The sequence below is a fragment of the Haliotis rufescens genome, unplaced genomic scaffold (assembly GCF_023055435.1).
Source record: "Haliotis rufescens isolate VD_foot unplaced genomic scaffold, xgHalRufe1.0.p SCAF_16, whole genome shotgun sequence".
NCBI classification, from domain to species: Eukaryota; Metazoa; Mollusca; class Gastropoda; order Lepetellida; family Haliotidae; genus Haliotis; species Haliotis rufescens.
In genome coordinates this window covers 22,044,939-22,066,719 of record NW_025963846.1, presented here as the reverse complement: position 1 = coordinate 22,066,719, position 21,781 = coordinate 22,044,939, and the positions used below count along the sequence as shown (strand labels likewise).

The following is a 21,781-nucleotide window of genomic DNA, read 5'->3' as shown; positions in this document are numbered from 1 at the left end:
GCCGCTTTTAGCAATATTCCAGCAATATCACGGCGGGGGACACCAGAAATGGGCTTCCAACATTGTACCCATGTGGGGAATTGAACTCGGGTCTATGGCGTGACGAGTAAACGCTTAAACCACCTCAACGCCCTGTAGCACTAATGCATTTTTATTTTTTTGGTGTACCACTGAACTCAGCAACATTCCAGCAATATGACGTGAGTATCAAGGCACAAGCTGGGAGTACAAACTGCATTAACTTACCCTCACAAGTGCCTTGCCACTGCTGTCGATGCCGCCTGGTGCGCTTGGGGGGCGGCAAGTGATGGCAGTGTCCGTGGCGGCGGGGTTCAGGCACACGTCCTGGCCAACATACACCACAACGTTGGACATCAGTGGAGGGATACTGCGGAAATCTCCCTGTGTGGCAGAAAGATCATACAAATTCATAAACTTGTATAACTTGTTGATAACTGTTGTGCATCACATCATCAAAGGAAATAATCTTCTGACAGAGCTAAGTAAACTTATGATCTGAAACTTTGTCTCTTTGTATGTACTTGTTTCTGCATTATCATCAGCCATCAGAGTGAGTGAGCGAGTATGGTTTAACTCCGCTTTTAGCAATATTCCAGCAATATCACGGCGGACATGAGTGTAGGGCCCCAGAAAGGGGCTCCACACATTGTACCCATGTCGGGAATCGAAACGGGGTCTTCGGCGCGACTGCTTTAACTACCCGACCGCCCCACAGACATCAGATAAAACAATATCACATTTGATTCTGTACCTATAAACTGATGTTACAACACAGCAGAGCTGTTACATAAACTGGAGCACATGCTTTCTGACACAAGCTTAATGATCTCATTCTTCAATAATCTCCTTAGTATCAATACTTCGTGTTTTAGCTATGCATCCATGGTTACCTTGATGGACAAGTGGTCCTTCTTGATGTAGTTCTTGGTGTGGGCGTCACCGGGGAACTTGTAGATCTGCGGGTCAGGGAGATACATGAGGAGGCCAAACTGGGCAAGGTGAGAGATGTTCTTCAAGGTCATGACACCATCCATGTGGAACCCATAATGCACTTCTAGCGGGCTGGTAGCCGACACGTTCAAACCGCGAGCAGGGATTCCGGGAACAGGACACTGCATCTGGAATTTGTTGTCGTGGTGGCATTTCTGGAAGAGAACAATTGGACTTGTGAACTGACGAGTCACAAAATGCACAAAGTACACATTTGAAGAAAACAGAAAACATTGAAACACACAGACTTTAAAGTAGGATCAGTAAGTAGGATCATAGTTGATACATAATAAGTCCTATGATCACCCTTTCAAGCAATGTTAATGCGCAGTCATTGTGGACACTCGTTCCCCATTTATTCAGGGTAATGTAAGATTAGTTCCTGTGAGTGAGTGAGTGAGGTCAGTTGAACACTGCTTTAAACAGTATTTCAGTTGGATCAAGGCATGACAGTTGGATGTGGGAGGAACGCCCAAATTGTTGCAGGTCTCAAGACTTTTGATACATATGTGAAACACACACGCACAGGTATGGTGCAGACGTATATTAGACATAGAAACATAGTCAAGGCGAACTGGGATTTGAACCCATGATCCTGTGACATAGGTCCACATGCTCCTATGCTTATAACGAGAGTTAAAGCATTCGTCTGCCACAGACTTCAAGCATGACCCTGCCCTGTGACTGAGGTCAACATGCTCCTATGCTTATAACGAGAGTTAAAGACCTCGTCTGCCACAGACTTCAAGCATGACCCTGCCCTGTTACTGAGGTCAACATGCTCCTATGCTTATAACGAGAGTTAAAGACCTCGTCTGCCACAGACTTCAAGCATGACCCTGCCCTGTTACTGAGGTCAACATGCTCCTATGCTTATAACGAGAGTTAAAGACCTCGTCTGCCACAGACTTCAAGCATGACACTGCCCTGTTACTGAGGTCAACATGCTCCTATGCTTATGACGAGAGTTAAAGACCTCGTCTGCCACAGACTTCAAGCATGACCCTGCCCTGTTACTGAGGTCAACATGCTCCTATGCTTATGACGAGAGTTAAAGACCTTGTCTGCCACAGACTTCAAGCATGACCCCGCCCTGTTACTGAGTGAGTGAGTGAGAATGGTTTTACACCGCTTTTAGCAATATTCCAGCATTATCACGGCGGAGGACACCAGAAATGGGCTTCACACATTGTACCCATGTTGGGAATCGAACCCGGGTCTTTGGCGTGACGAGCGAACGCTTTAACCACTAGGCTACCCGACCTCCCCCTACCTGTTGCTGAGGTCAACATGCTCCTATGCTTATAATGAGGGTTAAAGACCTCGTCTGCCACAGACTTCAAGCATGACCCTGCCCTGTTACTGAGATTAACATGCTCCTATGCTTATCTTGAGAGTTAAAGACCTCGTCTGCCACAGACTTCAAGCATGACCCTGCCCTGTTGCTGAGGTTAACATGCTCCTATGCTTATCTCGAGAGTTAAAGACCTTGTCTGCCTGAGACTTCAAGCATGACCCTGCCCTGTTGCTGAGGTCAACATGCTCCTATGCTTATCACATGAGTTTAAGACCTCGTCTGCCACAGACTTCAAGCATGACCCTGCCCTGTTGATGAGGTCAACATGCTCCAATGCTTATCACATGAGTTTAAGACTCTGTCCTGTGTCGTACCGAGGTGTAGATGTTTCCTCCATGGGTGGTGAAGAACATGGGGTTCTGGATGAGGTCGAGATCCTGTCCCATGACAGTGATGGACGTCCCGCCGCTGTAACACAAACAGAACAGTGTATCTCTGAATCATGCATCAGTATGTGAGTGAGTTATGATGGCATTGTTCAGCCACACAGTGTGACAACATTACCTTAGAAAACATATGGACCCGTGAAGATCCGGGCTGGAATATAAGTCTTCAGCAAACCTTGATTGCCATAAAAGGCGACTATGTTTGTGGTAAGAGGCGACTAACGAGATCGGGTGGTCAGGCTCGCTGACTTTGTTGATGCATGTCATCATATCCCAACTGCGTGGACCGATGCTCATGATGTCAATCACTGGATTGTCTGGTCCAGAATTGATTATTTACAGAATGATAGTATTTCCATAATATAACAATATGTAGGCTTAAAACAAAGTAACAAATATCGCAGAGGTTACTTATTTACTTTGTTGTCTTCTGGTGAATAATTTTCATGATGTCTTCATGTGTATGTACAAAAGACATTATTACAAAGTATCCATGTGATTTTAATGACATTGATACACTCCCGACTGGACAAACATAACTTTGCTGTGTTCTACGTTAGAGTGAGTGAGTGAGTATGGATTTACGCCGCTCTTAGCAATATTCCAGCAATATCATGGCTTCACACATTGTACCCATGTGGGGAATCTATTTAAGAACTCTTGTTTAATGCCGAGCGCCAGGCAGGGTAACAACAAGTACCATCTTTGAATGTCTTTTGATATGATGCAGCCATGGATTGAACCCACGACCTTCAGCTCTCTGGGCAGACGCTCTACCACCAGACCACGTACAAACTCTCTTCATGGGAGCAGCAAATTCCTATTTGAAAGCATGCATAAGACGGGTCCAACAATCATATCAAAGAGGCTTAGGAAGGGTCCTTTACCTACTTACTTACCTAAGAATGGCGCTCTTTGGTTCAATCAAGGTGATGGTGGGGTCAGTGATGTATTCGAATGTCTTTGGGACCAGCTTTTTTAACCCTCCAAAGTTGACCTCAACTTCAACCTTGTTGTCGTCGGAAATATGCTGCGAGGTCTTGCACTCAATCACAGTCTTGTTGGATCTGTGTTGAAACATTTAAGTTTACTGTACACAATTTAATGAATATTTTCTCAAATATTTAAGTAAGTATTTCCAGGGGAGTAGCACACTTTACCTGGCACTCTTTTCATTTCAAGTACTTTTTTCAAAAAACTTTCAAATAAATAATATATCACCATCTAATATTTTCAATATTCAATTTTACATTGTACATTTTACTTAACTGCCCATAATACATGATATTGAAAGATAGTCATGCTGCAATGGCTAGGACGAGTCTGAATGTGCTTCCCCTACCCTTCCCCTACCTTGTGTGACCCTACCCTTCCCCTACCTTGTGTGACCCTACCCTTCCCCTACCTTGTCTGACCCTACCCTTCCCCTACTTTGTCTGACCCTACCCTTCCCCTACCTTGCCTGACCCTACCCTTCCCCTACCTTGCCTGACCCTACCCTTCCCCTACCTTGTCTGACCCTACCCTCCCCTACCTTGTCTGACCCTCCCCTACCTTGTCTGACCCTACCCTTCCCCTACCTTGTCTGACCCTACCCTTCCCCTACTTTGTCTGACCCTACCCTTCCCCTACCTTGTCTGAGGTACTGGAGGTCTCAAGAGATGGATACAAAATGACCAATTGGGAATTGTCTTATCGTACCCCTGGCAAAAAATATTAAGATACACGTATAAAACGATCTGGTCATGCATACATTGAATAAAGATAAAGCTTCAGTCAACTTCAAACATATAAAAGTCAAAAGGAATGCATAGTCAGAAAGAAATGCAACATTAGTGACTTGTAGTGTTACCATGAGTTCTAGATAATTGTTGTCATTCAACAATTTATCATGTGACTAACCACAGGTCCTGATAGTCCTGTGGGTACCTGGGTCCCACTCGGTACCCACCCGACCCAAATATCTGAGTCTAAGTTACCCATCCAAGACCCATATGCTGCTTCTTTGATAAAACAATCTTTGTTTGTATGCGAAGAACATTTTTAAAATGAGCTCTTAATCTCAAAAACATCTGACATGGTGCCCTGGCAAGCCTGACTGATGTGCCCAACTATATTCTGACCTTCCAAACCTCTCAAAGAGTGGTTTGGCCAGGATGTGTCTATGTTTATTTCACCTACCTCAACATCTCACGCAGTGCCTCAACCAGGATGCGCCCATGTCAATTTCACCTACCTAACCATCTCGCATTGTGCCCCAGCAAGGATTTGCCCAAGTCTGACCTACCTAGCCATCTCACAGGGCGCCCCAGCAAGGATTTGCCCAAGTCTGACCTACCTAAACATCTCACATTGTGCCCCAGCAAGGATTTGCCCAAGTCTGACCTACCCAAACATCTCACAGGGCGCCCCAGCAAGGATTTGCCCAAGTCTGACCTACCTAACCATCTCGCATTGTGCCCCAGCAAGGATGTGCCCAAGTCTGACCTACCCAAACATCTCACAGGGCGCCCCAGCAAGGATTTGCCCAAGTCTGACCTACCTAGCCATCTCACAGGGCGCCCCAGCAAGGATTTGCCCAAGTCTGACCTACCCAAACATCTCACAGGGCGCCCCAGCAAGGATTTGCCCAAGTCTGACCTACCTAGCCATCTCGCATTGTGCCCCAGCAAGGATTTGCCCAAGTCTGACCTACCTAACCATCTCGCATTGTGCCCCAGCAAGGATTTGCCCAAGTCTGACCTACCTAGCCATCTCACAGGGCGCCCCAGCAAGGATTTGCCCAAGTCTGACCTACCTAGCCATCTCACAGGGCGCCCCAGCAAGGATTTGCCCAAGTCTGACCTACCTAGCCATCTCACAGGGCGCCCCAGCAAGGATTTGCCCAAGTCTGACCTACCCAAACATCTCACAGGGTGCCCCAGCAAGGATTTGCCCAAGTCTGACCTACCTAAACATCTCGCATTGTGCCCCAGCAAGGATTTGCCCAAGTCTGACCTACCTAACCATCTCGCATTGTGCCCCAGCAAGGATTTGCCCAAGTCTGACCTACCTAGCCATCTCACAGGGCGCCCCAGCAAGGATTTGCCCAAGTCTGACCTACCTAGCCATCTCACAGGGCGCCCCAGCAAGGATTTGCCCAAGTCTGACCTACCCAAACATCTCACAGGGTGCCCCAGCAAGGATTTGCCCAAGTCTGACCTACCTAAACATCTCGCATAGTGGTCCAGCCTGACCTACCTAAACATCTCTAAACATCCCTAAACAGGGTGCCCCAGCAAGGATTTACCCAAGCCTGACCTACCTAAACATCTCGCATAGTGGTCCAGCCTTACCTACCTAAACATCTCGTATGGTGCCCCAGCAAGGATGTGCCCAAGTCTGACCTACCCAAACATCTCACAGGGTGCCCCAGCAAGGATTTGCCCAAGTCTGACCTACCTAAACATCTCACATTGTGCCCCAGCAAGGATGTGCCCAAGTCTGACCTACCTAGCCATCTCACAGGGCTCCCCAGCAAGGATTTGCCCAAGTCTGACCTACCCAAACATCTCACAGGGTGCCCCAGCAAGGATTTGCCCAAGCCTGACCTACCTAAACATCTCGCATAGTGGTCCAGCCTGACCTACCTAAACATCTCGTATGGTGCCCCAGCAAGGATGTGCCCAAGTCTGACCTACCCAAACATCTCACAGGGTGCCCCAGCAAGGATTTGCCCAAGTCTGACCTACCTAAACATCTCACATTGTGCCCCAGCAAGGATGTGCCCAAGTCTGACCTACCTAGCCATCTCACAGGGCGCCCCAGCAAGGATTTGCCCAAGTCTGACCTACCCAAACATCTCACAGGGTGCCCCAGCAAGGATTTGCCCAAGTCTGACCTACCTAAACATCTCACACGGTGCCCCAGCGAGACTGACTGATGTGCCCAAGTCTGACCTACCTAAACATCTCACACGGTGCCCCAGCGAGACTGACTGATGTGCCCAAGTCTGACCTACCTAAACATCTCACACGGTGCCCCAGCGAGACTGACTGATGTGCCCAAGTCTGACCTACCTAAACATCTCACACGGTGCCCCAGCGAGACTGACTGATGTGCCCAAGTCTGACCTACCTAACCATCTCACACGGTGCCCCAGCGAGACTGACTGATGTGCCCAAGTCTGACCTACCTAACCATCTCACACGTTGCCCCAGCAAAGATGTGCCCAGGTCTGACCTACCTAACCATCTCACACGGTGCCCCAGCGAGACTGACTGATGTGCCCAAGTCTGACCTACCTAACCATCTCACACGGTGCCCCAGCAAAGATGTGCCCAGGTCTGACCTACCTAACCATCTCACACGGTGCCCCAGCGAGACTGACTGATGTGCTGCTGCCTGTGTTCATGTACAAGCCACTGATGGTAATGACTGTGCCACCCGACTTGGGGCCCTGTTCGGGTTTGAGGTCCTGCACCAAGGGCACCTGTTGGGAGAACAATCAGTGTTGTTAATGTACATCAGGAAAGTGCAATACATGCTTCTCAAACACGCCTTCATAAGGATAATGACTAAGATGTTTTCTGTTTACAGTATTTTTAGAACATCCCTTTTCCTCATTAGTATTTAATAGTCTTTGAGATTTAAATGATGAAGAAGTGTGGTATACTCACAACGAAGTGAAAGGGTGAGTCTGACTCAGCTGTGTATTTTCCATCAACCGTCACCTTGATTGTACCACTAGCAGCAGCATTGGACTTGTCCGTCTCACAGGTAAACCTGAACAAACAGTCACATGTACAGCCCACAGGAATAACATTGTGTCACAGGTAAACCAAAAGTACAATGCTTGTTTAGGAATTTATTTACTGAATGGTTGGAACAACCTAATCATGTTTTAATAGTGCTTAACATAATCACTGAAGATGACAGCTGGGAGTGTGGAGAGAATGGAGGTCATACATTCATTGTATGAGTGGCTTGGCTCGCAGCGTCGTAACTCAAAACTCCCAAGACAGTCTACAATCTTTCGCAAGTCCAGAAAGGAGAGATTCTCTGGCTACTGTTGACAATCTGCAGGTGTATGAGTTATTGCCCTTCTACGCACCTGGATGAGGGTTCATAGTGGTCAGGGATGACGGAGCACTTGATGCCTGCGACCGTGACATCGCTGGTGATGTCCGTGTACGTCTTGCCGAGGTTGATACCCGTCACTGATATGTTTGTCTTGCCTTGGATAGGACCATTAGCTGGGCTGAACTAAAACCCGAAAATATACGTCAGGCATATTGTCAACATTGTTACAAATTTCTAGATTTAGCGAATTATTATCTCAATCATACAGAATTTAGTAGATCTCATTTTCATTTGGTCAAAGAAGCTCCTGTTTTGAAAATTCTGAGGAGAAATTTGTGACATAGAAGATGCAAATGCAGTCTCGTAGTGACATCGGTGTGCCACAAATATTTGAACTCCAGTTATCTTACCCATACATATCTTATTTAAGCCTAATTCCATTGGAACCAACAAGCTCTTGCTGGAAACACCCATGCAGCCAACTGTGACGTAAATGACTAAGTGAGTGAGTGAGTGAGTATGGTTTTATGCCGCTTTAAGCAATATTCCAGCAATATCACGGCGGGGACACCATAAATGGGCTTCACACATTGTACCCATGTTGGGAATTGAACCCGGGTCTTCGGCGTGACGAGCTAATGCTTCAACCGCAAGGCTACCCCACTGCACCTTATGACTATGTGAACCTTCTTAATGCAGACTTATCAATCACAGGCTTTTTGATCAGGCACAGTGTACCTTTGATTTAGAAACTGATGAATTAATCAATACATGAAAAGGGTGCAAATATAAGACAAAAACAGAGAATCCGATGAAGCCATTATAAAACTACTCCTTAAACAAACTACAAAATGTGACATGAACTCACCCTGAGGATCTGTGGGTTGGGGCAGGTCTCCGAGCGGTCCAGCCAGTTCCCCTTGCAGTGTTTCTGTAGGGTGCAGCTGTACTCGCACCAGCCACAGTTGTACTCCGCGTCCATACTCAGACACTTGCCGCAGTTGGTGACCATTAGTGGGCACTTGTAGATACGCACTGGACAGAGAGGTGGGTGGGTGAGTGAGTGAGTGAGTGAGTGAGTGAGTGAGTGAGTGAGTGAGTGAGTGAGTGAGTGAGTGAGATGGATGGATGGATGGATGAGATGAGATGAGATGAGATGAGTGAGAGTGGGCACTTGTAGATACGCACTGGACAGAGAGATGAGTGAGTGAGTGAGTGAGTGAGTGAGTGAGATGGATGGATGGATGGATGAGATGAGATGAGTGAGAGAAGTGGAGTGGCCTCAAGTTGAAATGGGAATGACGGATGTACACATATATGATAGTCACCACTCAGCATACATTTTACAGGGTTCTACACGATGTAGGAATGTGCGTCCAGCACAAATGTATAGAATGGATGCAGAATAAAAATATAGAGTGTCTCTCGGGAGGCACAGTAATATTCATTGTATTTAGTTATTGACAAGAAATATAAAGGTCCTGCAATTAAAGAAATTACCAAATCTAAAGAAATTCTTTCCTGTTCTTACAGTTCTTCCTGTAAGGACCCTTGAAATTAATACTGGGGGTCCCTTGGTAAGTCAAGGTGAAGGTAAAACCCTCATATTACATGTCTTCATTACATAAACAGTTTCTCAGGCAATCAATTTTAGTCACTTTTTGGTGTGTAAAAGTGCTTCTCAACTTTATAATTTGTTCTTTTCAAATGTGTAAGCAGAAACTATGCTTCCATGTTTTGAGGTTGTTTTGTTTTGGCATATGTCAATGTGAACATTTATATCAGCTGTACCTTTGATGCCACTGGGGTTATCCAAGGGGAAGTCACTCCCTCCGGCTGTCACACTGAACGAGGCTGTCACGTACGGCAAGACGGTGCTGTTGTACATGAACTGCAACAGAAGTGTCCATGATTTCACAAGACAGCACCAAGCTTGAGTGTTGTTTAATACCACAAGCAACAGAATTCAATCCTACTCTCAACAAGTGGTGCAGCTATTGAGACGAGGCAGGCCATAGTACTTTCATTAAGGAAATACAGGGAAGAACTAGTCTCTTGTGCCCATCAGTTTGATGAGTGAGGACTTGCATCATAGAGGGGCGGACCCTATGTACCTTAGCTTAATTATCTGGAAGGAAAAACCAAAGTTTTGTTGCTAGGAGACTTTACCTTAAGACTAAGAATTATCATCAAGGTGATTATTGTTTGTTTGTTGTTTAACGCTGCACTCAGCAATATTCCATCTATATGACTTCCGTCTGTAAATAATTGATTCTGCACCAAACAATCCAGTGATTGATATCATGAGCCTCAATCCACGCAATTAGGATACTATGATATGCATCAACCAGGTCAGCGAGTCTGACCACCCGATCCAGTTAATCACCTCTTACAACAAGCATAGTCGCCTTTTACGGCAAGCATGGGTTGCTGAAGACATATTCTACCCTGGAATCTTCACGGGTATGACAGTGACAAACCAAGAAACATAATCGGGGCGAACCAGGATTCGAACCCACGACCTAGAGACTTAACTCCGCACATTGAATTGCGAGCCCTGATCCTGGTAAAAATATGGACTGCATGTCTACTCAGCAAGGAGCAGCACCGGAGACAACTGGGCCTGACAATGTTCCCTACTGTGATTCTTGCCCTCACATCCATGGATAAGTGACCTCCATGTGGAGTTAATCTCTCCAGGAACAGTGATCATGAGTGAGTGAGTGAGTGAGTGAAGGAGTGAGTGAGTGAGTGAGTGAGTGAGTGAGTGAGAGTGTAATCTTAAGTCGCTGAAATTTTAGCAACATTCCAGCATCATCACAGCAAGGGACATAAGAATTTTAAGTCCAAATGAAAACGTGAAGAATTCCTGCCATGCCTAGAAGAGTTTCCTGCACCCCTCACCACAGCTGCCTTGTGTAGGTGTCATCTTGCCCTGGCTGCCGAGTTACACCAAACATGTTTCTCTTGTAACGGGGAGAATATCACGCCACTACTTAACCTTGGGTTATCGGTCTAGCGAGACCTTTACAGTAAAAGAGCTCACCCCTTCTACATTGCCTGTTTGAAAGGCAGACCACCATGACAAAACACTTGTTGGCGATACCGACACACTCAAAGCTGGCATGTGTATAAGGTACACTTACACAGTAATAAATGAAAAAAAGTGGACTGATTTCCTTTGCACAATTTGTATTTGATGCGAACGGTTTGCCCCATAAGACCTAACAAAGATTAAAACCAAACAATAAAAAATATCCAATCACATGAGCCAAAGGAGATACATAAGGTCTCAGATATACAACGTCTGTCTAACAATGTTGTACAGTCTATCGGATAATCTGACAATGTTGTTTCGTTGATTGGATTAGCCATCAATGTTGTATAGTACTGGTAGATGATATAATTCATCATTATATTTCAAAACCATGCATCTAAATAAACACCCTTAAACCATTTCCTTTAAAAAAAAATCACGACTCAAGCCATCTTTTAAAATATTTACAGTTTTTAGATAATGTAATTAGTTTTAAAAATTAAAAGTTATTTCAAAGATAACTGAAAACTATGCTAAACATGTTGCATGCTAAATGTTAAAATCTTAAACATCTGTTCCATGCACATAGTTTTTACACCCAACTTGAGAGAAAATATGATAAATTACCCAAATCTCCAGACAAATGGTATCATGGCATCACTTCAAATCAACAAGAGCAGGTCTAACCGATAGCATCAAACAGCCAGTCTCTACTTTGTCATGTTACATAATGCTTGTTCAGGGCACAGGCAGAATCAAGCCTTGCCAAAACCCTGTATACAAATAATTCTTCTCTTCAATAGTTTTTAGGTTCTGATAACCTTTACTCTGTGTAAAATGATCATTTTACTTCAGGCAGGATAAATAACGAACATTAAACATATAGATTTTTTCCCTTGTATGATTAATTATAAACAAGAGAGTGGTTTGTCTGCCTATCAGGTCCTGTCACTGCAACAGTATATTGTCAGGCCAGAGGGGGTTAAAAATAAACTTGAAAAATTGTATCTTCCAGACATTTTTATCACAAATTACCTAAGACTATTTTACTTCCTATTGAATATTAATAGAGGAATTACAAAGCCTGATTTACTAGCGTAAATGACAGCAGGCTGACAGCTTAAAATAAAAGCATTTTCAAAGGCCCTGTCTGTTTTCCAATCATTTATTAATTTTCATAAAATTAGACATTTTGATAAATATCAAATAAATTACTATTTGTATTGTAGCTCAAATATCATGAATAGATTAACATATATTATTCTATTACACAATATGTTCTCTAAGGCTGATTCATATTGATAGTTCTCACAAATAGCTTAATTGTCCTCACACTGATAGCTCAAATGTCCTCACTAACAGCTCAAATGTCCTTACTGACAGCTAAAATGTCCTCACACTTATAGCCCAAGTGTCCTCACACTAATAGCTAAAATGTCCTTACGCTAATAGCTCAAATGCCCTCACACTAATAGCTCAAATGTCCTCACACTAATAGCTCAAATGTCCTCACACTAATAACTCAAGTGTCCTCACATTAATTGCTCAAATGTCCTCACACTAATAGCTCAAATGTCCTCACACTAATAGCTCAAATGTCCTCACACTAATAGCTCAAATGTCCTCACATTAATAGCTCAAATGTCCTCACTAATAGCTCAAATGTCGTCACTAATAACTCACATGTCATCACCATCATAGTTTAGATGTCATCTCTAATGCAGTTTGTCCCTTAACCTGATAAATGAGTGAGTGAGTGAGTGAGTATGTTTTTCGCCGCTTTTAGCAATATTCCAGCAATATCACGGCGGGGGACACCAGAAATGGGCTTCACACATTGTACCCATGTCAGGAATCGAACCTGGGTCTTCGGGGTGACGAGCGAACGCTTTGACCACTAGGCTACCCGACCGCCCCTTAACCTGATAAATGAATTAAAAGCATTAGCAAGGTAATCCTGTACTGTCATCAGTAAACATCAGCAGGCAGTAGTCTGAGTACCCGACTGTCCTCAGGACCGGACTGTCCTGAGTACCCGACCGTCCTGAGTACCTGACAGAGTACCGGACTGTCCTGAGTACCCGACTGTCCTGAGTACCCGACTGTCCTGAGTACCCGACTGTCCTGAGGACCGGACTGTCCTGAGTACCTGACTGTCCTGAGTACCTGACTGTCCTGAGTACCCGACTGTCCTGAGTACCCGACTGTCCTGAGTACCCGACTGTCCTGAGTACCTGACAGAGTACCCGACTGTCCTGAGTACCCGACTGTCCTGAGTACCCGACTGTCCTGAGTACCTGACTGTCCTGAGTACCCGACTGTCCTGAGTACCTGACTGTCCTGAGTACCCGAATGTCCTGAGTACCTGACAGAGAACCGGACTGTCCTGAGTACCTGACTGTCCTGAGTACCTGACAGAGTACCCGACTGTCCTGAGTACCCGACTGTCCTGAGTACCTGACTGTCCTGAGTACCTGACAGAGAACCGGACTGTCCTGAGTACCTGACAGAGTACCCGACTGTCCTGAGTACCCGACTGTCCTGAGTACCTGACTGTCCTGAGTACCTGACAGAGAACCGGACTGTCCTGAGTACCCGACCGTCCTGAGGACCTGACTGTCCTGAGTACCCGACTGTCCTGAGTACCTGACTGTCCTGAGTACCTGACAGAGAACCGGACTGTCCTGAGTACCCGACTGTCCTGAGTATCCGACTGTCCTGAGTATCCGACTGTCCTGAGTATCCGACTGTCCTGAGTACCTGACTGTCCTGAGTACCCGACTGTCCTGAGTACCTGACAGAGTACCCGACTGTCCTGAGTACCTGACTGTCCTGAGTACCCGACTGTCCTGAGTACCCGACTGTCCTGAGTACCTGACAGAGAACCCGACTGTCCTGAGTACCCGACTGTCCTGAGTACCTGACTGTCCTGAGTACCCGACTGTCCTGAGTACCGGACTGTCCTGAGTACCCGACTGTCCTGAGTACCCGACTGTCCTGAGTACCTGACAGAGTACCTGACTGTCCTGAGTACCTGACAGAGAACCGGACTGTCCTGAGTACCCGACTGTCCTGAGAACCGGACTGTCCTGAGTACCTGACAGAGTACCTGACTGTCCTGAGTACCTGACAGAGTATCCGACTGTCCTGAGTACCTGACAGAGTACCCGACTGTCCTGAGTACCTGACAGAGTACCCGACTGTCCTGAGTACCGGACCGGACTGTCCTGAGTACCTGACAGAGTACCCGACTGTCCTGAGTACCGGACCGGACTGTCCTGAGTACCCGCCTGTCCTGAGAACCGGACTGTCCTGAGTACCTGACAGAGTACCGGACTGTCCTGAGTACCTGACACAGTACCCGACTGTCCTGAGTACCTGACAGAGTACCCGACTGTCCTGAGTACCCGACTGTCCTGAGAACGGGACTGTCCTGAGTACCTGACAGAGTACCCGACTGTCCTGAGTACCCGAATGTCCTGAGTACCCGACTGTCCTGAGTACCGGACCGGACTGTCCTGAGTACCAGACTGAGTACCCGACTGAGTACCTGACTCTCCCACCAGTTTCCCCACAGATAATGACATGTCTTAGTCATACCACATATCAAGCTGGAGGAACGTTATTTTTGATAATGTTGTCAATAATAATTATTAATATTATCTTTTTTCTATTTCAATATTCCCAGTGACACATCACACACGTCATGCATAAACACATCTAATCAGCCATGTGATAACACAAATGTACAACCTTTGTCAACGTCAGTCCATGTACCACACTATTACATAGTTTGTAACACATATTTCATCTTGTATCTACAATGTACCCATTACTCATGAAGTATAGAAATAGTACATTTCATACACCTGTGTTTTATACCAAAATATACAACCCTTGTCACTATCACTTATATACAACACATTAAAAAAAATCTAAAAAAAACTACCCTTGTCAGATGTTAGAACAATTAGTACACATTATTGGAGTGATCTTCTCATTAATACAATTTTATGTCACTTATATATTCCTAAACCGTAAACAAAAACCACAGAACCTTGTCCTAAGCCAATCCAAACGAAGACATAAAATTGTTGCAATATTTTTCACAGCCATCCTCAGGACAAATAACTGTGTAGCACTTGAGTGGTGATCATGGTTAGAGTCAGCATATGGTGTGTCTACTCATAACATCACAGCTGCAACACACAGAATTGCTCACATGGAAAAAAAGACTCAGAAAACATCCGGGGAAATTTATTTTTCAACTTCTTTTCAAAGGCAGTTACTTCATAGATGCAAGACATTTTCGCCCATAAAATATTTTCTCAAGTGTAGAAAAATACATGTTAAAGAGTACATAGTTCGAGAGACGGGGATTATTTGTAAACTTTCCATTGGACAGGTTTAAAACTTACACAATATGGTGACAAGGAGTATCAGATGTCGTACAACGACAGAAATGTGTAAGGTAGAATTAGAAATAGTTATTTTTCTACAAAATACGAATAAAGGATTGCTGCAGCAGTTTCCTCAATTACCCGATAACGCAGAAGTAATCGGACTTATTCCTTTGAAGCAGCAGATGCTGCATGAAAAACACCACTCATATAATGCAGGGGTCGTTTTCAGGAAGTAGTTCTGTGCAGATGACAAAAACAGATAGGTACAAGGAAGTAATGTTATTCAACTTTCCATCATGACAAACGGACAGGCTGTGTCATTTTATTAGATATTGATGTGCTTGTTAATGCTTTGTGTGAAGTAAAAACCAAAGTAACTTTTCCTGTGTAATGTAAAGTCCATATTCAAAAAATAAAAGACATACTGTTTCAGATAAAGACATGTGTGTTTGAATGTAAGTGGAAAAAGCCCCTGAAAGAAGTTTCAGTAACACACGTGTGTGCAGTGACAGACAAGACACACTAGCCCCAAAAGAGCTTCAACGTTAGCCTCATGGCTTGGCTTTGATGTTTATTCCATAAAATAAACATTTCAAATTTGCAAGCAGGCAATTAATATCTCTCAATGAGCAATTTAAGCCAAGGATAGAAATGGAATAGTTTTCATGTGTACCGCAGGGCACCCATGAAGACTGTTATTTGGGCTGTACAGAATTTAAGGGGGCCAACATGACGAATACTTTTGATTCGAAGTTGAATTTGCTAAATGTCATTTCACAAAACTTAAAAAAACATGCATGCAGTTTGTCACATTCCTTGTGACTGATGATTTTCTTTGTACTTTCTGTATACCCAAGTTCATTAAGTGAATCATACTGTGCAATATGCATGCATATTCATATGTTTATCATTTTCCATGTATTTATAAAGCATATTTGTGCAAAGAATGCAATTACTAGCTTCATGTAACAAACTTCGTCCCAATTGGTTCTAAAAGAATATGCCTTTCAGGTTCTGGGAACTTACATAAAACATACCATTATGATATCAACTGTGCCATCAGCATAAAAATACAAGGAATTTCTAACCCAGGACTGAATGACTTCAGGCAACGTTTAGCAATATTGCAGATATATCACAGCTGGGGACATCAAAAATGGCCTTCACTATAGTCATATATGGGGAAATGAAATCCAGGGTTTCAAGCAGGATGAGAGTGAGTGAGTGAGTGAGTTGGGTTTAACGCCCGTTTTAACAGTATTCCAGTTATATCACGGTGATGCAGGTCTCAGACGTTTACCACATCGGTGAAACCCCAAGAGCACGGGTATGGTGCTGACAAACCTAGAAACATAATCGGGGCCAACCGGGATTCGAACCCACAATCATAGGTGTCTGGCATGCCTAAAAGGCGGCAACTCTGCACAGCGAATTGCGGCGCCTTAGACGACTGGGCCACCCGTGCCCCCCAGCAGGATGAGAAAATAGCTCAACCACTGTTACCACACCACCCCTTTCAAAAGAGAGTTGTCATTTCTATGGCCAATCTCAACTGGGTTGTGAAGAATAGGCTCCACATTTTATTCCCATTTTCTGGAAAAAAAACTCTGTTCTTGTCAGTCATGAGTTGGAGCACAACCAATTGGGCTAACCATGGTTGGTAGCGGTTGTCATGTCCAGTCTGTCAATAGTATAAAAGGTGAAACAATATTCAACATTAATACCTGAAGCCTGTGCAAAATCAACCACAGGACCCAGTGCTTGACAACATGAGCAATGATCTATGTCATTGAAAACAACTACAACAAGTATTTGTCACAAAGTGAAGAAATGTCCCCCGCCTGTATATACACCATAGTACCAAATATGAAGACAATCCGGTGATTAGTTCTTGAGATATTGCGGCAACACCGTTTTCCAACTCCAAAAGCAGATTTGCCTGCTGTGACCTTGAAAATGGGGTCAAGGTCACCAAAACCGACTGGTGTCTGCGGTGTCTGTATATACACCATAGTTCCAAATATGAAGACAATCCAGTGTTTAGTTCTTGAGATATCGCGGCAACACCGTTTTCCAACTCCAAAAGCAGATTTGCCTGCTGTGACCTTGAAAATGGGATCAAGGTCACCAAAACCGACTGGTGTCTGCGGTGTCTGTATATACACCATAGTTCCAAATATGAAGACAATCCAGTGTTTAGTTCTTGAGATATCGCGGCAACACCGTTTTCCAACTCCAAAAGCAGATTTACCTGCTGTGACCTTGAAAATGGGGTCAAGGTCACCAAAACCGACTGGTGTCTGCGGAATTTGTATATACACCATAGTTCCAAATATGAAGACAATCCAGTGTTTAGTTCTTGAGATATCGCGGCAACAAACAGGTGGGACGTACGGACGGATGTACGGACGGTCGTGAATACTATATCCCCCGCTTCGCGCTTTCGCGCGGCGGGGGACAATAATAATGCTATAGGTGATGGTGTTATATTTCCACACCACACAGGCATGTTCAGCGTGCACACAAGATACAGGACTGACTGACTACTGCAGTCTGCTCTGAATGCACTCATCGACTAGAACTGCAGAGTCAAAGTGAACAGCGCTGGAAGAGATGTGTTTGAAGTCCAGACTTCAAGGACCAATGTGTTGGAGCTGATTCCACTGTGAGACGGAGTAAGTACAACAAAGTAGCAACAGCAATACTGGAGGATCTGGAGCCAAAGGTCTTTAACCTTGATTCTGGAACCTGCAGCAGGTTAGATGTGGGGCTGGCTCAAAAGATCGATAATCGGAATCATGATCGATGTGAAGAAATATTAACGATTATCGTTATGAAAATTGTGTAATCCATAATATCTTACGTATACAATTGTGATGAAATAAAGTTTAATTTACCAAAACAGACAAGTTATTGTCAATCATGTCAATTGTCAAAGATGAAAAGAAACTGTTTTTGTTATATCTCAAATGTCCACAAAGTAATCTATGCATAAATGTGTCATTGCTCACCAGTGGCGTGAAATATGTTGATTTCTTTCCGCACTTTCTTGCATATTTGCTTAACTTCGCCGAAATTTATTGATAATTGATCAGTATTTAGTTAACAATTATCATGATCTATGATCTATATTGATAGCCAGCCCTAGTTAGATGATATATGTACTATCCGCAGTCACACATTGGGACACCAGATCTGACAAACATAAAGCATTGGGGCATATTCAGGACAATGGCCTATACACAGACAGATGACATGGGTCTGTGTGGTTTACCTACCTTGACAGGACTACAGGTGAGGCTGGTGGACTGGATTGTGCCTTCCACAACCTTGGTCTCGCCCAGGTAGGAGAAGTGACACTTCATGTTTTTGGTCTGATCCCCCTGTGAACATAAGGAACATATAAACGATGAGTGAGTATGGTTGTACTCCACTTTTAGCAATATTCCCGCAATATCATGGCGGGATTCCACACATTTGTACCCATGTGGGGAATTGAACCTGGGCCTTCGGCATGACAAGCAAACGCATTAACCACAAGGCTACCCCACTGCCCCTATATATGATGATGACAAAAACAACAATAATACTGTTAATAATGCTGCATATGCATAATATGATGTACTCTGCACAGCGAATTGCGGTGACATAGACGACTGGGCCACACCTGGACTGACTGGACATCATGACATCAACACATTAACATTTAACTCAGGTGAGGTACAAAGCATCAGCCAATATATTCTGACAATGTATGTTTGTGCAACGGTGATCAAAATACATGCTTGTGGTCATAATTAAATCACTGTACCTGCAGATTTCGTACTCTGACCGCGATTTGTTTCTCCTCCATGGAGTGGACAAGGATGTCTGTGTCGGCTGCAGCAGTCTCAATGCGAGGACATGAGTCTGACGAGGACACAGCATTGCCCGTCTGAAACAGATGCAGTATTACAACAGGTGCCCTCGAAAGTGAGTGTTATCATTAGCTTCAAATATTCAAACAGACTTGTCACCGATTTGTTTGAGTGGTTTAGGTTATATCCCTGTGTTATGGGATTTCGGAAGCTTAAGAAACATTCATAGTTTTTCACGCTTATCACAAGAACAATCACAAATCATCTCACTCACTTATAAAAGACAACATTATCATAAAATCAAGCCACCATCTGAGTATTCACAAAGACTGTGTGACGCCACAACCCTCGTGACAGCGGGTGGACCCATGATCAACATGGCCGTCCGAAAACATATGATCAAACAATATAATCGGCAGCATGTCAGCTTCATGTGGAAGGACAGCCAGTGTCACTGATGCAGGATCAAAAGTAAATTAGGGTGAATCTGGGATCAAAATTCACTATAAGCAGGCCCCTAACCCACTGAGCCAAACTTGGCAAACATATCTACCAGTGACAATAAATAACGCTGATAAACTGAAGACAGAGTTGAAACATGGACATCAACTTCTATATACAGATGCTAGTAGCTTTCTCAAGTAAGAAATACAGATTAATACTGACAAAACTCAACTTGAACGAGAACTGTCCCAACATGAGATACCTGTTACATGTTTATTACAGGTGTGTGCCCTTACCTGGCAGGTGGAGGAGTCCTTGATGCAGGTATTGGAGGCAGGGCACCACTGACACTGGAAGGTGCTGGATGTACAACCGGTACAGCTGAAACAGGACATCTCATTACAGCAAAGACCAGATGTCATAGTTCCACACACATCCTTAAGTTTCTTCTTAAAGATGATTTGACATCAACTTTCAAGAAGACTTTAAAGTGCAATAATACTTACATCTATTGGAAGATAGTGTAATGTAAAATGAAAAATAGTAACAATACCAAAGCAAATACGTTTTTATATACCGGTAGATATGACATATATCGTTAGAAAGTACACAATTCAAATAAACAGATATTAGATCATTTTATTACAACATGACTAAGGCAGTATTCATAGAAATATCTGAAATATCTAATGGAATGCAAAGCAGGAAAAGGAAATTCACATATAAATGAGATACAGATGCTGTTCTTACTTTTGATGAACACGACAGTCATAGACGGCAACGCTGCGAGTGACGATGGATCGGCCCTGCACATGGAACTGCAGCACGAGGTTCTGGTGGTCTGTGGGGACAGAACAATTTAGTTACGGCAGAACACCACGGCATAGACCAGAAGCTTTCTGGCGAGGGGGATAATCCTGTAGTCATTTAGTTACAGCAGAACACCACGGCATAGACCAGAAGCTTTCTGGCGAGGGGATAATCCTGCAGTCATTTAGTTACGGTAAAACACCACGGCATAGACCAGAAGCTTTCTGGCGAGGGGATAATCCTGCAGTCATTTAGTTACGGCAGAACACCATGGCGAGGGGGATAATCCTGTAGTCATTTAGTTACAGCAGAACACCACGGCATAGACCAGAAGCTTTCTGGCGAGGGGGTAATCCTGCAGTCATTTAGTTACAGCAGAACACCACGGCATAGACCCGAAGCTTTCTGGCGAGGGGATAATCCTGCAGTCATTTAGTTACAGCAGAACACCATGGCACAGGGGGATAATCCTGCAGTCATTTAGTTACAGCAGAACACCATGGCACAGGGGGATAATCCTGCAGTCATTTAGTTACAGCAGAACACCATGGCACAGGGGGATAATCCTGTAGTCATTTAGTTACAGCAGAACACCACGGCATAGACCCGAAGCTTTCTGGCGAGGGGGTAATCCTGCAGTCATTTAGTTACAGCAGAACACCACGGCATAGACCCGAAGCTTTCTGGCGAGGGGATAATCCTGCAGTCATTTAGTTACAGCAGAACACCATGGCACAGGGGGATAATCCTGCAGTCATTTAGTTACAGCAGAACACCATGGCACAGGGGGATAATCCTGCAGTCATTTAGTTACAGCAGAACACCATGGCACAGGGGGATAATCCTGTAGTCATTTAGTTACAGCAGAACACCACGGCATAGACCCGAAGCTTTCTGGCGAGGGGGTAATCCTGCAGTCATTTAGTTACAGCAGAACACCACGGCATAGACCCGAAGCTTTCTGGCGAGGGGGATAATCCTGCAGTCATTTAGTTACAGCAGAACACCACGGCATAGACCAGAAGCTTTCTGGCGAGGGGATAATCCTGCAGTCATTTAGTTACAGCAGAACACCATGGCACAGGGGGATAATCCTGCAGTCATTTAGTTACAGCAGAACACCATGGCACAGGGGGATAATCCTGCAGTCATTTAGTTACAGCAGAACACCATGGCACAGGGGGATAATCCTGTAGTCATTTAGTTACAGCAGAACACCACGGCATAGACCCGAAGCTTTCTGGCGAGGGGGTAATCCTGCAGTCATTTAGTTACAGCAGAACACCACGGCATAGACCCGAAGCTTTCTGGCGAGGGGGATAATCCTGTAGTCATTTAGTTACAGCAGAACACCAAGGAATAGACCCGAAGCTTTCTGGCGAGGGGGATAATCCTACAGTCATTTAGTTACAGCA

General features: G+C 44.5%; 1 protein-coding gene across 10 annotated transcripts in view; it reads right to left on the bottom strand.

Annotated features, from left to right (window-relative positions):
• The window catches only part of LOC124119254 (plexin A3-like), a 142,438-nt gene that overhangs the window by 11,785 nt on the left and 108,872 nt on the right, over nt 1–21,781 (bottom strand). For all 10 annotated transcript variants that reach the window (XM_048396992.1, XM_048397000.1, XM_048396999.1 and 7 more), the window contains 13 exons: nt 20,307–20,397; nt 19,853–19,937; nt 19,067–19,189; nt 18,534–18,638; nt 9,607–9,706; nt 8,684–8,850; nt 7,847–7,998; nt 7,413–7,518; nt 7,089–7,225; nt 3,654–3,821; nt 2,683–2,776; nt 912–1,166; nt 247–402 (listed from right to left, as the gene is read on the bottom strand). In XM_048396992.1, coding sequence (XP_048252949.1) covers nt 247–402; nt 912–1,166; nt 2,683–2,776; nt 3,654–3,821; nt 7,089–7,225; nt 7,413–7,518; nt 7,847–7,998; nt 8,684–8,850; nt 9,607–9,706; nt 18,534–18,638; nt 19,067–19,189; nt 19,853–19,937; nt 20,307–20,397 — 1,739 coding nt within the window. The remainder of the gene's footprint in view (nt 1–246; nt 403–911; nt 1,167–2,682; nt 2,777–3,653; nt 3,822–7,088; nt 7,226–7,412; nt 7,519–7,846; nt 7,999–8,683; nt 8,851–9,606; nt 9,707–18,533; nt 18,639–19,066; nt 19,190–19,852; nt 19,938–20,306; nt 20,398–21,781) is intronic.